The following is a 14,887-nucleotide window of genomic DNA, read 5'->3' as shown; positions in this document are numbered from 1 at the left end:
ATATGCTATTGTCGTTTTATTATTGCTCCTGTTGTTTTTATATGCTCTTTGTTGTTTTTTAATTTTTTTTTTTGCTCTTTGTTGTTTTTTTGCTTTTTATTGTTTTGTGCTCTTGTTGTTTTTGTGCTCCTGTTTTCCAAAGCTCCTGTTATTTTTTCCAATTTACCATCATGAGTTGTCGAGATTACTTAATCCGGGTATGTTCGAGAGCTGAGTGTAAAATGCATCACGAAATCCGGCGGTGCACAAAGGCATCGTGCTTAGCCGGTCGGTCGTGCAAATTCGTCCACCTCACGCAAGATGAGGTGGACGATATTAACAACCTTGTGCGACCAATGACGATGAGGATATACCGCGAAGTAAAACGCATCGCATTTTTATTACGAGAAACGTACCCGAAGGAAGCACAACCGCATACATGTACGAAATTATTAATCGGAGAATGCATGTGGGACTGCATCTCATGCAAAAATAACAAATTTCAAAGTAAGTTTTTTTCTATTTTTAAAAATAATTTTTTATTTTTTTTAAAAAAAAAACTATTTTTTATAAATTTTTTTTTTTTTTTTTTTTTATAATTTTTTAATTTTATAATTTTTATTTACAGAAGACCAAATGCCTAGATGCAATTTTTGCATGGTGCCGCATATTACGGCAATACAAGGTCTTTTGTGTGGGCACACATATTGCACACTGTGCATCAATGAACTGCCGTTCTATTTATTCGGCCCTGTACCGGCATATCGTTGCACAGTGTGCAAAGAGTTTAAACTAAGAATAAATTTATGTAAGTACATATTTTTATTGTTTTTATTTTTTTACATATCTTTTTAATAAAACATTTTTTTTGTTTCAGATCACAATTAAAAAAAAAACGTCAATTAGTTGTAAGTTTTAGTTGTAAGTTTTAGTTGTAAGTTTTCATTGTACGTTTTTTAGTTTTTTAGTTTTTTTTTTTAATTTTATAAACATTTTTTAGTTTTAACTTCTTTTTTTGTTTTTAATTATATATGTAATTTTTTTTGATATTTTATATGTAAAAATTTTTTAGTTTGTAAGTTTTAGTTATTTTTATATGTTTTTAATTTGATATGTTTTTAATTATAAGTTTAGTTTTTTATTTATATATATGTACATAAAAAGAAAAAATAGTTTTAGTTTTATAAAAAAAATAAATTTTATATTTTTAAATTATAAGTGTAGTTTTTTAATTATATGTACCTAAAAGAAAAAAATAATTTTATTTTTCAAAAAATAAATTTTAATTTTTTATTAATTAAAAAATGCATTTATTCTTTTAAAAAAACATCAAAATCTAATTATCGCAAAAAATATTAAACTTATATACTAAAACGTGGTGGATACATTAACTTATATACTAAAAACGCAAATGTTATCTTATACTATGTCATATTATAATTATCTTAAATTATAAAACGCAATATACTACAATAGCGTAAAATCAAAAAAGCAGTGAAAAAACATAAAAAACGTGAAAAACATCAAAAACGTGAAAAACAACAAAAAACGTGAAAAAACATCAAAAGCAATAAACATAACTGTCAAAAAAAACAACATTAGCCTTAATCTTATTGTAACTGTTCATAGTCGTCTACGGACCGACATACCGGACACACCACTGTTAAAACGTCATTGTTTTGTGAAGGCCCCTCACATTTTAATGCACAGGTGTTGCAAAATATGTGCCCACAATTTGCTGCACCAAATGTGTCCCTCACTATTGTCTCGCAGCACACCACACAATCTAACACGTCTTGGTGCCCGATATGCCGGCGCTGACAATTTTCACGCGAACATTGACCATTCTTATAGTCTCCACAAATGTTCGTATTTTGTAGAGTACGCCCAATCTCGTATCTTAACTGATCCGTCACCACGCCAGTGGTTTCGTAACGAGCTTGTGCTACGCTCGTTACATGGAGATATCTGCACTTCGCGATTGTACACTTGGTATTTTGGTATTTAAAACAATACCTATAATTATGTACTGTTCGCGACTGCGTGCGAACACCTGGGAAAAATGCTGGTAAATTATTTCTTTAAACAGTGGACTGTATTATGCTTTATTTTACAAGAGGGATAAACTACTGCGAGTTTATCCTTAGGAATCAATGGTTAGAACCTCTGCGGGCTTAACCGGGATAGGTAAAATAAGCGATGCTGCGATGCGCTTTCGATGAGTGCTAGCGGTAGACTGTTGGATCTGGCTGCGCTATTAAGCTAGAATGATTAATGCCTTTGTCTTTTGACAAAGAAGAACCTTTGCACTTAGGTCCCTTCGACGGGATATTCCCGTTGCTGAGCGCGATAACATATATATTAGAATAAAGAATTGATCCCTGCATGAGCTGTCCCGGATGCGCAATGATATTAATCCGGCCGAACAAGGTGATACTGAGCTGACTCAGTATTCTAATCTTTTTCCCTTTATAACAAAGGTACTCAATTACCCGGAGCATTTTATTTAACAAAAAAAGCATCGTTTTTGATAACCTAATCTTGAACATTCCGCCCGCCTCGTTAATGCTAACGAAATTATAATTCAATATACTCAGCCAAAATTTTTACACTTAGCCGCCCGCCATAGGATAATACAATTATTTATGCAACAATTAACAAATCATGCTTATTTTCAATTAAGAAATTTCGTATCTTTAAGAATCTAAAAAGGATTAGCACTTGTTTATTATGGCAGCCGCCCGCCGTGGCAGCCGCCCGCCGTGATAGTATAGCATATATAATGTTTATTCAATTCTTATAATGTTTCAATAATCTAACGCTAAAGCAAGGTAATGACGAAAATGTCCATTGGTTCGTATCGATGGTGATGCAGTCATCGATTCCTATGGGTGACAAAGGTGGTCGTAGCAGGTCACAAGTTGGCAGATGCAGGAAGGCGAAGTCGTTCATCGGTTCCTATCGATGACGAAAATTGGCTGTACAGGCCGCAGACTGGCCGACGCTGGAAGGCGACGGCGAAGACGTCCACCGGCTCCTGCCGATGATGAAGATTGGCCGAACAGGCCGCAGGCTGGCCGACGCTGGAAGGCGACGGCGAAGACGTCCACCGGCTCCTGCCGATGACGAAGATTGGCCGAACAGGCCGCAGGCTGACCGACGCTGGAAGGCGACGGCGAAGACGTCCACCGGCTCCTGCCGATGACGCAAAATTGGCCGAACAGGCCGCAGGCTGGCCGACGCTGGAAGGCGACGGCGAAGACGTCCACCGGCTCCTGCCGATGACGAAGATTGGCCGAACAGGCCGCAGGCTGGCCGACGCTGGAAGGCGACGGCGAAGACGTCCACCGGCTCCTGCCGATGACGCAAAATTGGTTTCAGTGAACCTTGAGCAAGCCGATGTCGGAGTTCATCGGCGAAGGTATTCATCGGCTCTTGCCGATGACACGGATGACCAGAGCCGGCCGTATGCAGGCCAACCGATGACGGTGCTTGGGTTGCAGCTGGCCGGCAAAATCTCGTTGCTTGCCGGCGGCGGTGATGATGTTCGACGGAATCCGGCTGCAGAACGATGCATAACAGAGTCGCAGAAGAACAGTAGAAGTTGCGTTGTTGAAGGGTGTCGGAAACGACGTTCCTCGAGTTCCGATCGAGGGACGTTGCACAGTAGAGTCACAACAGGCAGCAGAAGTCCCGTCGCTAGCAGGCGACGGCGACGACGTTCCTCGAGCTCCGATCGAGAACGTTTTACAGCAGGGCCGCAGCAGGCCGCAGAAGTCCCGTTGCTGGCAGGTGACGGCGACGACGTTCCACGAGCTTCGATCGGGAACGTTTCACAGCAGGGCCGCAGCAGGCCGACGAAGTTCCGTCGCTGGCAGGCGACGGCGACGACGTTCCACGAGCTCCGATCGGGAACGTTTCACAGCAGGGCCGCAGCAGGCCGACGAAGTTCCGTCGCTGGCAGGCGACGGCGACGACGTTCCTCGAGCTCCGATCGAGAACGTTTTACAGCAGGGCCGCAGCAGGCCGACGAAGTTCCGTCGCTGGCAGGCGACGGCGACGACGTTCCGCGAGCTCCGATCGGGAACGTATCACAGCAGGGCCGCAGCAGGGCCGCAGAAGTTCCGTCGCTGGCTGGCGACGGCGATGACGACGTTCCACGAGCTCCGATCGGGAACGTATCACAGCAGGAAATACATTTAGAGAGCGGCCTTTTCAAAATTTGTCCTCAAGTCCTCCGGAGTCGTTCTTCCACTAGTTTTTCTTGAAGCTCTGGACAAGGTTCGTTCACTACCGGCTGGTAGAATTGCTTCAACTTCAATGTCGGGATGATTGCTGCATTCCTCGGCCCATGAAGAAATTACAATAGGTGATGCTGGAGAAGATCGTGGCGTAGTTGCCTTGGATCGGTTTTCAAAAAATGCGTCATGCACGGAAGTGTGGTGGCGGTTTCCGCACTCGGAACAGAATCTGGTAGACGGGCATGCGGCAACGTCATGTTCGCCAAAACAGTTGATGCAAAGTTCGGATTTTTGGACCAGCTGCATCCTAGCCTGAGGTCCCATCTTAGCTAGAGCTCCGCAGGCCAAAATATAGTGAGCTCCTAAGCAAAGCGAGCACTTGCTTGGTTTCTTTCCGGAAATCTGCGAGAGATTTCCAGATCGCAATGTTTGCGAGGCGTGCAGCTCTTGAACGCCCGCTGGACTTTTTGTAGCAGTTAAATTTCCCGAGGACCGCTGCATTTCCTCGAATTTCTCTTGCAGAAAACTTAATACTTCTTCTAGATTCGGTGGCTTCTGGCAGTTAGCGCGCGCAGTTCTCCAGCTTTGGAATAGGCTGGGATTCATTTTCGAAATGACAGCATGAATGAAAAAATCATTCTTTTCAACGTCTCGCTCGAGACGCTTCAGGAAATTCCGCGTTTCCTTTACCTCACGGAGCAGTCCGCGTAACTGAGTCTCGGATCCGGATCGCACAACCGGAAGGTTCAAAAAGCTTGTTACAGAATTCCTAACTTGTGTTTGCAGATTTCCAAAGTAATCATTTAATTTTGTCCAGACGCTCTGGAGATTGCCGCCGATGGCTAGAATGTTATCGAAAATTTTGAGCGCTTCCCCTGAAAGGCTATCATCCAGGAGCTCTATCTTCTGCGGTTCGGACAAGCTCTCGTCCTCCAGAATGGTGGTTCGGAACGTGGTCCTGAAGGCTTCCCAATCTCGGAATCGCCCCGAGAATTTTATTGTCGGTTTAGGTTGTGAGCGCGCGACGGAGCTAGCAGGTTTCGCGACACTCTCAGTTTTTTCTTTACGTAATTTCAAAAGCAATTCTGTTAGCCCAGAACGTTGCTGAATATAATCTTCTTCGGCTAGATTGAAGATATCCAAGGTATAATAATCTCGTTTTGAGATTTCATCCCAATGCTGGGCAATCAGCTCTTGATGATTGCCTTGGAAATGTTGCCAGTTTTGATCTAGTAACGAGATCCGCGTCTCGATCATCGTCTCATTATAACATTCGTCACCAGCGTGATGCAGCTTCGCTAGAGCCCGACGAATTCGGTCGCGAAGGTCCATTTGACTTCGAATTAACATATCACATGCAGAAGCCATTTTCAGAATCAGAATGCACTAATCACCACTTTCAATACACACGCGATTTGACTTTAGCGCGATTTGATTTGTGCGCACACGCGGTACCGCAACTCGCTAGCACGTATTAATTTTCGTAACGCAAGGATACTGCGATCCGGCTCGAAGGACCAAAAAATGTTCGCGACTGCGTGCGAACACCGGGAAAAATGCTGGTAAATTATTTCTTTAAACAGTGGACTGTATTATGCTTTATTTTACAAGAGGGATAAACTACTGCGAGTTTATCCTTAGGAATCAATGGTTAGAACCTCTGCGGGCTTAACCGGGATAGGTAAAATAAGCGATGCTGCGATGCGCTTTCGATGAGTGCTAGCGGTAGACTGTTGGATCTGGCTGCGCTATTAAGCTAGAATGATTAATGCCTTTGTCTTTTGACAAAGAAGAACCTTTGCACTTAGGTCCCTTCGACGGGATATTCCCGTTGCTGAGCGCGATAACATATATATTAGAATAAAGAATTGATCCCTGCATGAGCTGTCCCGGATGCGCAATGATATTAATCCGGCCGAACAAGGTGATACTGAGCTGACTCAGTATTCTAATCTTTTTCCCTTTATAACAAAGGTACTCAATTACCCGGAGCATTTTATTTAACAAAAAAAGCATCGTTTTTGATAACCTAATCTTGAACATGTACAAACTTGCAGATTGGATTATTACAACATCCTTTTTTGAAATTGACACACATCTGCTGCTTTGCTAAAAATAAAAAATTAAAAAAAATAATATATAGAATTAAAAATAATATACAATACATTTATAAATAATATTAAAGTACTTACGTTGTTGTCCAAAATAAGACATTTTTTCTTTTTAATTTCTGCTTTTTTCCTTACAAACTTCTACTTTCTTTCTCACAAATTTCTACTTCCTTCCTCAAAAAACTTCTTCCTAACTGAAATACTCGTACGAGACTGAAGCATGGTCATGCAATATAAAGGATCCAGTGACGAAAAAAGACGCAAAAGATTTTCATCACATAGGCATGTGTATCTAGCGATAACATCTTGAAACGATTTCTAACGGGTGTGAGTGAGAGCGTGAAAGAGTGAGAGCGTGAACGACACTTGAACGCAATACCGAATGGCAAGAATGAATACGAGAAAAAAAAGATTTTTTAACGCACAGGCATGTAGAACATTATGCATCTTGAAACGAATCTTGAAACGAATCTTGAAAAAACATGAGATTTTTTTTTTTTTTACCACAGGTATAAAAAAGAATCGCATCTAGCGAAACCCATGCATGCTACACATCTTGAAGTGATTGCTAACAAGGGATGTGAGTGAGAGCGCGATAGAGTGTGAGCGAGAGCGATAATTGAACAAGAGACTAAGTGAAAAGAAATGCAAACAATACAAGGTGTTTCAAAAAAATTTTACTAAAAAGTTTTCCATTTTTATCATTTTTTATTAATTATATTTTTAAATTATACATTTTCATGTTATTGCATTTATCGCAGCTTTTTTTAACATTTTACTACTTATTTTTAAATTATATTATCCTATACCAGTTATTCTTTATACAATAGTTACATTTTATCTACAAAAATCCTAGCGATGTACAAATATTAAAAGTCAAGGAATGGTAAGAGCTAAATCCTAGCAGTGTACAATCTGAAAACTCAAGGAACAGCACGAGCTCTCATTAATTTTCTTCCCATACATTGCGAATGTTGGTGGATAAAATAAATCTTACAGAAACACTAAAGACTATTATCAGAATTAAAGACACAAAAGCACCCGGATTTTATATTTTTAATTCTCATACTAATCTTTAGTGTTTCTGTAAGATTTATTTTATCCACTAACATTAACATTTAAACTGTATGGAAAAAAATAATGAGAGCTCGTGCTGCTCCGTCTATTTAAAAAATCTATTTAAAAAATCTTTAGTTGGAGGATGATACTTGCACGCTTAACGAGTGCGAGCGAGAGGGAACGATGAGCGCGCCATAGTTTGCGTTCAACGAGTGCGAGCGAGAGAAAACGCTGGGCGCGCGACACTTGTGCGTTCAACGGGTGCGAGCGAGAGGAGACGATGGGCGGCGCGAACGAGTGCGAGCGAGAAAGGACGCTGGGCGCGATACCTTGCGATCCGCCGCTTGCCGCCGCCGTCGCCGCCCGTTGCCGCCGCGACGCCACACGACCCTTTTTAAAAATCGCGACTCCTTTGAAAAAATCGCGACTCCTTTGAAAGTCGCGATGCCGCATAAACATGCCGCTGCGCGACGACGCGCTTATCATTTTTAAAAATAATATTGCATTTCAGAGTTTCGATGTTGTTATTATTTTCTAAACAATTCGTTCCTAGAATCGCCGACACAGGGGCGATTTATAAATACCCACCCCCTCCCCGCATGACGTCATTACCCCTTGCCCTAGGTCTCACGGACCCAGAACCGTTAACACCCCCTCTCCCCGCGTGACATCATCACCCCTCGCCCTAGGTCACATGGATACTCTAACACGTAGTGATCCAGAACCGCTCCATGCGTTCAACGAGTGCGAGCGAGAGGAGATGATGGGCGGCGCGAACGAGTGCGAGCGAGAGGGAACGATTAACACCCCCCTCCCCGCGTGACGTCATTACCCCTCGCCATAGGTCACACGGATACACTAACACGAAGTGATCCAGAACCGCTCAGTATACATCTACTGTGGCGAAATCCGACGGGATAGCGTGTCGTCGACGTCTACTTCCCGCAACTCCTCAGATGCGACAGAGCCAATAAACTGGTACTCCGAAAAAGACAGCATCTTTAATGATATCGTCAGCGACGACGACGACGGTGCCGAGAGCGAACACCAGCTATCACAACACCAGCAGCAACAGCAAGGTGGCCAGTTTGAACACCGAGACGAGGTTGGCGATAGATTTAATAGAATTACACGCGGGAAAACTCACGACAATTAAAAAATTTTAAATTACTCGGGCAAGAGGCCACGTTTAAAATACGTCAGCCACCCGATGGTCACGATATTTCCCGTTGGCTGGAAAGTGCGTTCCGCGAAATCCACGCGTACGCGATGCGTTCGAGAGAACCGGGAAATTATGTAGGCTTAGCGTTTAACTCCGCGAATCTAACCCACGGCCCAGCGGGACTGTCGTTCGTTCCTGTACAGGACTTAACTCACGAGGATATATGGAATCTCGTAAGTTCGGTAGCACAAAGCGCCGGTGGGATTGATGTCGCGGAAAAATTTAACGTTCAAGTTTTTAACGCGGCGCTTTCCGGCGGCCGCGGAGGCATGTCAAATAAATTAACACACGCGGGGGTTGCTAAACGCTCGATTTTACAACTCGCGAATACAGATAATTTGTGTCTTCCGCGTTCACTCGTAGTGGCGCGAATCTATTCCGAGCAAGGAAATCTGCGCGAGGGAGAGCTCCATAAAAGATGGAATTCCGTAAGATACCGTACCATTTCGCTACAACGCGAGTTAGCGCTTGAGCTGACAAGGAAAGCCGGTATCGCCATACCCGCGGAAGGATGTGGAATTCGCGAGATTGAGCGTTTTTAACGGGTTCTGCTTGAGGAAAATATCCTAATAAGAATATATAATTTTAGCACGTTTGCTCTCGGCGAAAAACCACTGTACGATGGTGCCGCGTTACACCTCTCTTTAGCGCATGAACTCGCTTATCAATTAAATATAATGTATTACGAAGATTTGCGCCACTACAATCCCATACTAAATTTAACCGCCGCAGCCGGTTCTCGCGGGGGATTCTGCACTCTGTGTAATAAAGGGTACAGAAACGAAAGGGGACATCGGTGTGCGAAACGCTGTCCGCCTTGTTACGCAACGCCAATTTGTGAAACTCGCGGCGCAGCGATTGTTGCGTGCGATGCGTGTAATCGTACGTTTTTCGGCCCTGCCTGTTTTGAACGACATCGTATGGAAAAATCCTACGACGGAAAATCTTGCGAAAGCGTGTGCAAATTCGTTCGAAACTGTGATGGTTGCGGGCGATTTGTTAAGACAGCTTCGTCGCACAATTGCCATGAGCTATATTGTAGGCTGTGCCGATCGAAGCAACCCGCGAACCATCGTTGTTTCATGCACTCTTTCAAACAAAAAACAATAAACAACAACCTCGCTCAGGCTGGAACAAGCACGGCGTCAGAGCCGACGGAGGAAAACGACGTTACAAATAACGATGCTAGAAATCGAATTGCCTTCATCTTTTACGATTTTGAAACACGTCAAAACGTGTCGCTCGAAAGCTGTGAAAATATAAAAACTCACGTTCCCACTCTTTGCGTCGCCCAACAAATTTGCGAAACATGCGCCGCGATAGACGACATGACGATTCGTTGCTGATGGTGTGGTATACGCGAATTTGTATTTCATCACGATCCTGTAAAGCAGCTTGTCGATTTTGCCACACGTGAAACAAAATATTTTAAAAAATTTATTTGCATTGCTCACAATGCTAAAGCATTCGATGCACAGTTCATTTTGAAACACCTTGTAGAAACGCAGGATACTCGGCAAAAACCAGATTTAATTTTGAACGGTTTGAAAATAATAGTAATGACCCTCGGACGAACAAAATTTGTTGACAGCGTCAATTACATGCCTATGGCTTTAGCCGAGTTACCTAAAGCTTTCGGACTGCAGGGGACCGTAGTCAAAGGTACTTTTCCACATTTATTAATTTATTCCACATTTATTATAACAAGAAAGAAAACCAAAACTACGTCGGTCCGCTACCTGCTGTGCACTATTATTGTCCAGATCAAATGAAGGACGAAGAGCGTAAACGATTTTTAACATGGCACGCTGAAATGCTGGAAAAAAATACCGTATTTAATTTCCAACAGGAAATAATCAAATATTGTCGCAACTCCGTCGACATTCTCCGACGCGCATGTATGGCGTTTAGGCGTATATTTTTAGAACGTGGTAACGTGTGTCCCTTCGAGGAGTGTACAACTATCGCCTCCACTTGCATGCGAGTTTTTCACAAAAATTTCTTACGCGAAAACCAAATAGGAATCATACCGGCCGGGGGCTACAGAAACCCTGATTCGCGTAAAGCGCTTTAATGGCTGGTGTGGAGGGAACGCGAACTCGGTTGACGCATAATCCACGCGGGTCGCGATCGTGAGTATAGGATCGAAGGCGTACCCGTTGACGGGTATTATGAGACGCAATCGAGTAACACAACAAAGCGACACGTGTTGTAATTTCACGGTTGCTTCTAGCACGGATGCTCGATGTGCTACCGCGAAAATCGGGATCGAAAATTGGTAAACCGCGATAGCGGTTGTACTCTTGAAACCCGCTACAATCACACCATCGCACGGTCAAACCGTCTTCGAAAATTAGGTTATTTTGTCGAGGAAAAATGGGAATGCGTTTTTAACAACGAGATGCGAGAAAATCCTGAAATGCAAGAATTTTTCAAAAATCACTCGATGTTAAAACATCCACCTCTCGAACCTCGTGACGCAATCCTTCGGTGGCCGTACGGGTAATATTGCGACGCTGTGCGAAATTAAAAATAACGAGAAAATTCGCTACGTGGACGTATGCCGTGCTTTATCCATTTATATTAAAAACCGGCGCTTTCCCGATTGGTCATCCGGATATATATATCGGCGAGGAATGCATCGAGCTAATCGGCTCACCCAATCGATATAATTTTGACGCTGTGGAAGGACTCGTTTGCTGCCGAGTACTCCCCCCACGCGACCTTTTTCACCCTGTGCTTCCGTATCGAGTGCGTGGTAAACTCATGTTAGCCTTATGTCGTAGCTGTTGCAAAACATTCGCTGAAACAGAGTGCACGCACGAGCGTAGTGCCGATCGTGAGTTCGAGGGTACTTGGGTTGCTTGTGAATTGCGCAAAGCCATTGAGAAAGGCTATCTTGTAAGAGCTGTAAACGAAATTTGGCAGTACAATGTTACTCGTTACGACCCCACCACGCGCCAAGGCGGTTTATTCACCGATTACATAAACTGCTTTCTTCAGCTCAAACAAGAAGCCAGCGGATGGCCGAGCAAATGCGTAGACGACGAGTCTAAAAAGCGTTATCTACGCGAGTACGAAAATACCGAAGGTATTACCCTTGATAAAAATAATATCGCGCGAAACCCAGGCTTGCGTTCGGTTGCGAAATTATGCTTAAACTCGTTTTGGGAAAAATTCGGGCAGCAAAGCAATCTTCCGAAAACCGAGATTATAAATACCTATCAACAGCTCGCGTCTTTACTCGCAAGCAGCGAACACGAAGTAACATCGTTGCTACCCGTCAACGATAAAGTGCTTTACATCTCGTGGCAGCTACGGGAAGAGGCAATCGCCGCCTCCCCAATGACAAACGTGGTGATTGCCGCGTACACAACAGCCCAAGCGAGACTCAAATTATACAAGTATCTCGAACTACTCGACCGACGTGTATTATATTACGACACCGATTCCTGTATATATCTAAGTACCGGCGCTCCAAACAAGTACGAACCAACTACGGGAAATTTTCTAGGCGATATGACCGACGAGCTCAAAAGCTACGGTTGCGGGAGCTATATCACGTCGTTTGTCTCCGGGGGCCCGAAATTTTACGCGTATGTCGTTCGTACACCGGATGGGCGCACGCATGAAGTCTGCAAGATAAAAGGAATCACGCTAAATTACAGCAATTCTTTAATAGTTAATTTCAAATCTATTAAATCTTTAATATTACAAAGGGAAAACAAGCGAAGCGAGGAAGAAAATCCGACTGCGATAAATCTACGCTTTAACGCTATCCGTCGCACAGCATTTCACGACGTCGTGACTCGAACCGAAACGAAAGCCTGCGCCCCCGTATTACTAAAACGTAGATTTATCAATAAACATTTTTCTCTTCCCTACGGTTACGTGACCAAATAGCTAAATCTTATATTTAAAACAACGTTGCGAGTTTTCCGCTTTAAAATAAGAAATATTGTAAATAGGCTAAAATATTTGTAGTTTTATTTTTCCTTATTGTTGTAGCTCCAAATTATATCATGTTAAAATAAAAATAATATTTTAAAACATTGCGTTACTTCTCAATATTTATATCTTTGTTTTTTCCAAGAGCAATTTTAACCTTACGCCAACGACCAATTTCTTACTCTTTCTTCGCGCTACTTATAAGAAAGCAACCGCTTTACCCCAGAGGGTCTCTACCTGACGCAGTCACAGCAAAAACAGACTTCCAAATTCGATCTCCGCCATTTTCTACCCTTCTTAACCCTCCCCTTTTTGAATAAGGCCCCAAAACTTTCCTCCAATCACGGAGCGGTCAGTTACGGGGTATCTAATCAGAACCCTAATAACTCGGGGTGGCCACGCCCACCAGACACGCCTCTGGCGCCAGTCGGAATGTGTGACGTCACAACTGTCGCCCCGGTGCTGCCCACTTACTACTCACGATGCATATTCCTTTGTATTAATATTCCCTTCACGTTTCCAATTTAAAACAAGATCCTTTGTCAGTAAATTATTGCGTATGCTTTTGATGAGGTGGGGCAGATCAAATAGTGGGACAATTTCAGTTTCTCCCACCTCAAAAGTTTGTCCTGTAAACAAAAAGTAATATAATAAAATGTGTAAAAAGTATTTGCACTTTCAACGGTAAATGAAAAATGATGTAAGTACTTACGTTGTTGTCTATTGTCCAAATTTCTTTTGACTCTGGTTTGATTTAATAGCTCCCGAATAGCAGCAACATTAGAAGACCCTTGATCGCAGATAGTACAGACGATGTGAAAGCCTGCATCATTAATTTTCTTTACATGCTCTTTTACGCAACGATTTAACTGAGCGGTATTGGTTTGTTTATAACAAAAACTATATGACACAGGCATTTTCCATCCTGAAGATAACCCTCGTAACATAAAAACTAACGCGTGATCTGCTATCTTATTTGAACGATTGGTCCCCAATCTTCAAAACCACATACAATATCCTTCCGAATATCATATGTGAGTTTTGGTTGTATACATACCTCGTCCCACATAAGGATGCATACTTTATCCTTCATTGACATATTTGACGCTACTTTCATCAAATGTCTCAGGATGAAAGTGTTCAACACAGGGGACAAAGGTATTTTGTGGAGCCCCAATTTCAACGTTTCGATAGCAGGAATGTGTATAAAAATCTCGCGAAACCGCGTATATGCACGTGTTACGTCCTGTAACTCCACATCTCCTTCTTCCGACACATAGTTGATAAAGTAGATAATGAAAAGTATACCGAATGTATTGGTATCAAAGGAGAGGGTTCTAAGTTTCCAGAAAAAATAGTTTTAACTGACGGAATATCCTGAATCGCCAGATGTATAAATAAAAGAAGGAACCTGAAACAATTGTACAACAGATGTGGAATATAAAAATCAAAACGAAAGGATTTGTCAAAATATTCATAAAACATTAATAGCTCGGAAAGATTTGGAATATCTTAAACTAACAATAAATGTCTGGCGGTACACAAGGGAAATTCGGAAAGAAAAACAATTCAGTAAAATCAAATTTCGCCGTGGATCCTAGGAATTAGAAAAAAGAAGGCAAAAAGCCTGTAATAATAAAAATGGAATACGCGGCCGGAAATTATAAAATTCAGGCAGCAATTGCTCGCTGCCGATTAAAAAAAGAGTTACCTAAACATTTTCAAATCTGTTATCTGGAAGCTTGGAAGGGCTAAAACCATGTAGAGGGGAGCTCATAAACATTTTCTCCCGGACCAATAGATATCGGGAACTCCTCACCAAAAATTAGAAACTAAGGGTGAAAACTTAGAAAATTAAGAAAACTGAGAGAAGGGCGACCAATAATTGCGAAGACGGAAAAGTGGAGGAATAAGCCTAACGAATAGAATTAAAATTTTGGATAAGACTAAGAATCTGGCGCTGGTCCTCCCCTTTTCCGAGCTTATAAAACCGAGCGCTTCGACGACGCTCGCTCTCATTCTGTTCTAAAATCTAATTTGCTCAGTTTGCTCAATTATTCTAAAAATTTTTAAGTGTTTTGTAATTATCTTGTGTGGGCGAAATAAAGGAAACGTCTCGAGAAATCATCCGAGAGAACTTGAAGTCATCAAATAGTAAGTGTCATTATTTATTTATTCTCATTTTTCCTTTAATTTTGAAACGGTTCCACTAAATAGTTTTTATTTAATTCATAAATATATATATATATATATATACAGGGTGTCTCAGCCCATGTGTAAAATCCTATACAGATAGGTAGGTCTTAGGGAGATAAATAAAAAAGTTC

General features: G+C 42.3%; 1 protein-coding gene across 1 annotated transcript; it reads left to right on the top strand.

Moving 5' to 3' along the window:
- Positions 1-10,546: 10,546 nt before the first annotated feature.
- On the top strand, positions 10,547-12,515 carry LOC139104031 (uncharacterized). The gene has a single exon (XM_070659249.1). The coding sequence runs from the start codon at positions 11,379-11,381 to the stop codon at positions 12,513-12,515; it is 1,137 nt and encodes a 378-aa protein (XP_070515350.1). The 5' UTR covers positions 10,547-11,378.
- Positions 12,516-14,887: the final 2,372 nt, after the last annotated feature.

The sequence above is a fragment of the Cardiocondyla obscurior genome, linkage group LG07 (genome assembly GCF_019399895.1).
Source record: "Cardiocondyla obscurior isolate alpha-2009 linkage group LG07, Cobs3.1, whole genome shotgun sequence".
In the NCBI taxonomy this organism is placed as follows: domain Eukaryota; kingdom Metazoa; phylum Arthropoda; class Insecta; order Hymenoptera; family Formicidae; genus Cardiocondyla; species Cardiocondyla obscurior.
This window is presented reverse-complemented; position numbering and strand designations above follow the sequence as displayed.

Coding starts and splice junctions, on each gene's coding strand:
- LOC139104031 (XM_070659249.1), top strand. CDS start 11,379: ATGTTAGCCTTATGTCGTAGCTGTTGCAAAACATTCGCTGAAACAGAG.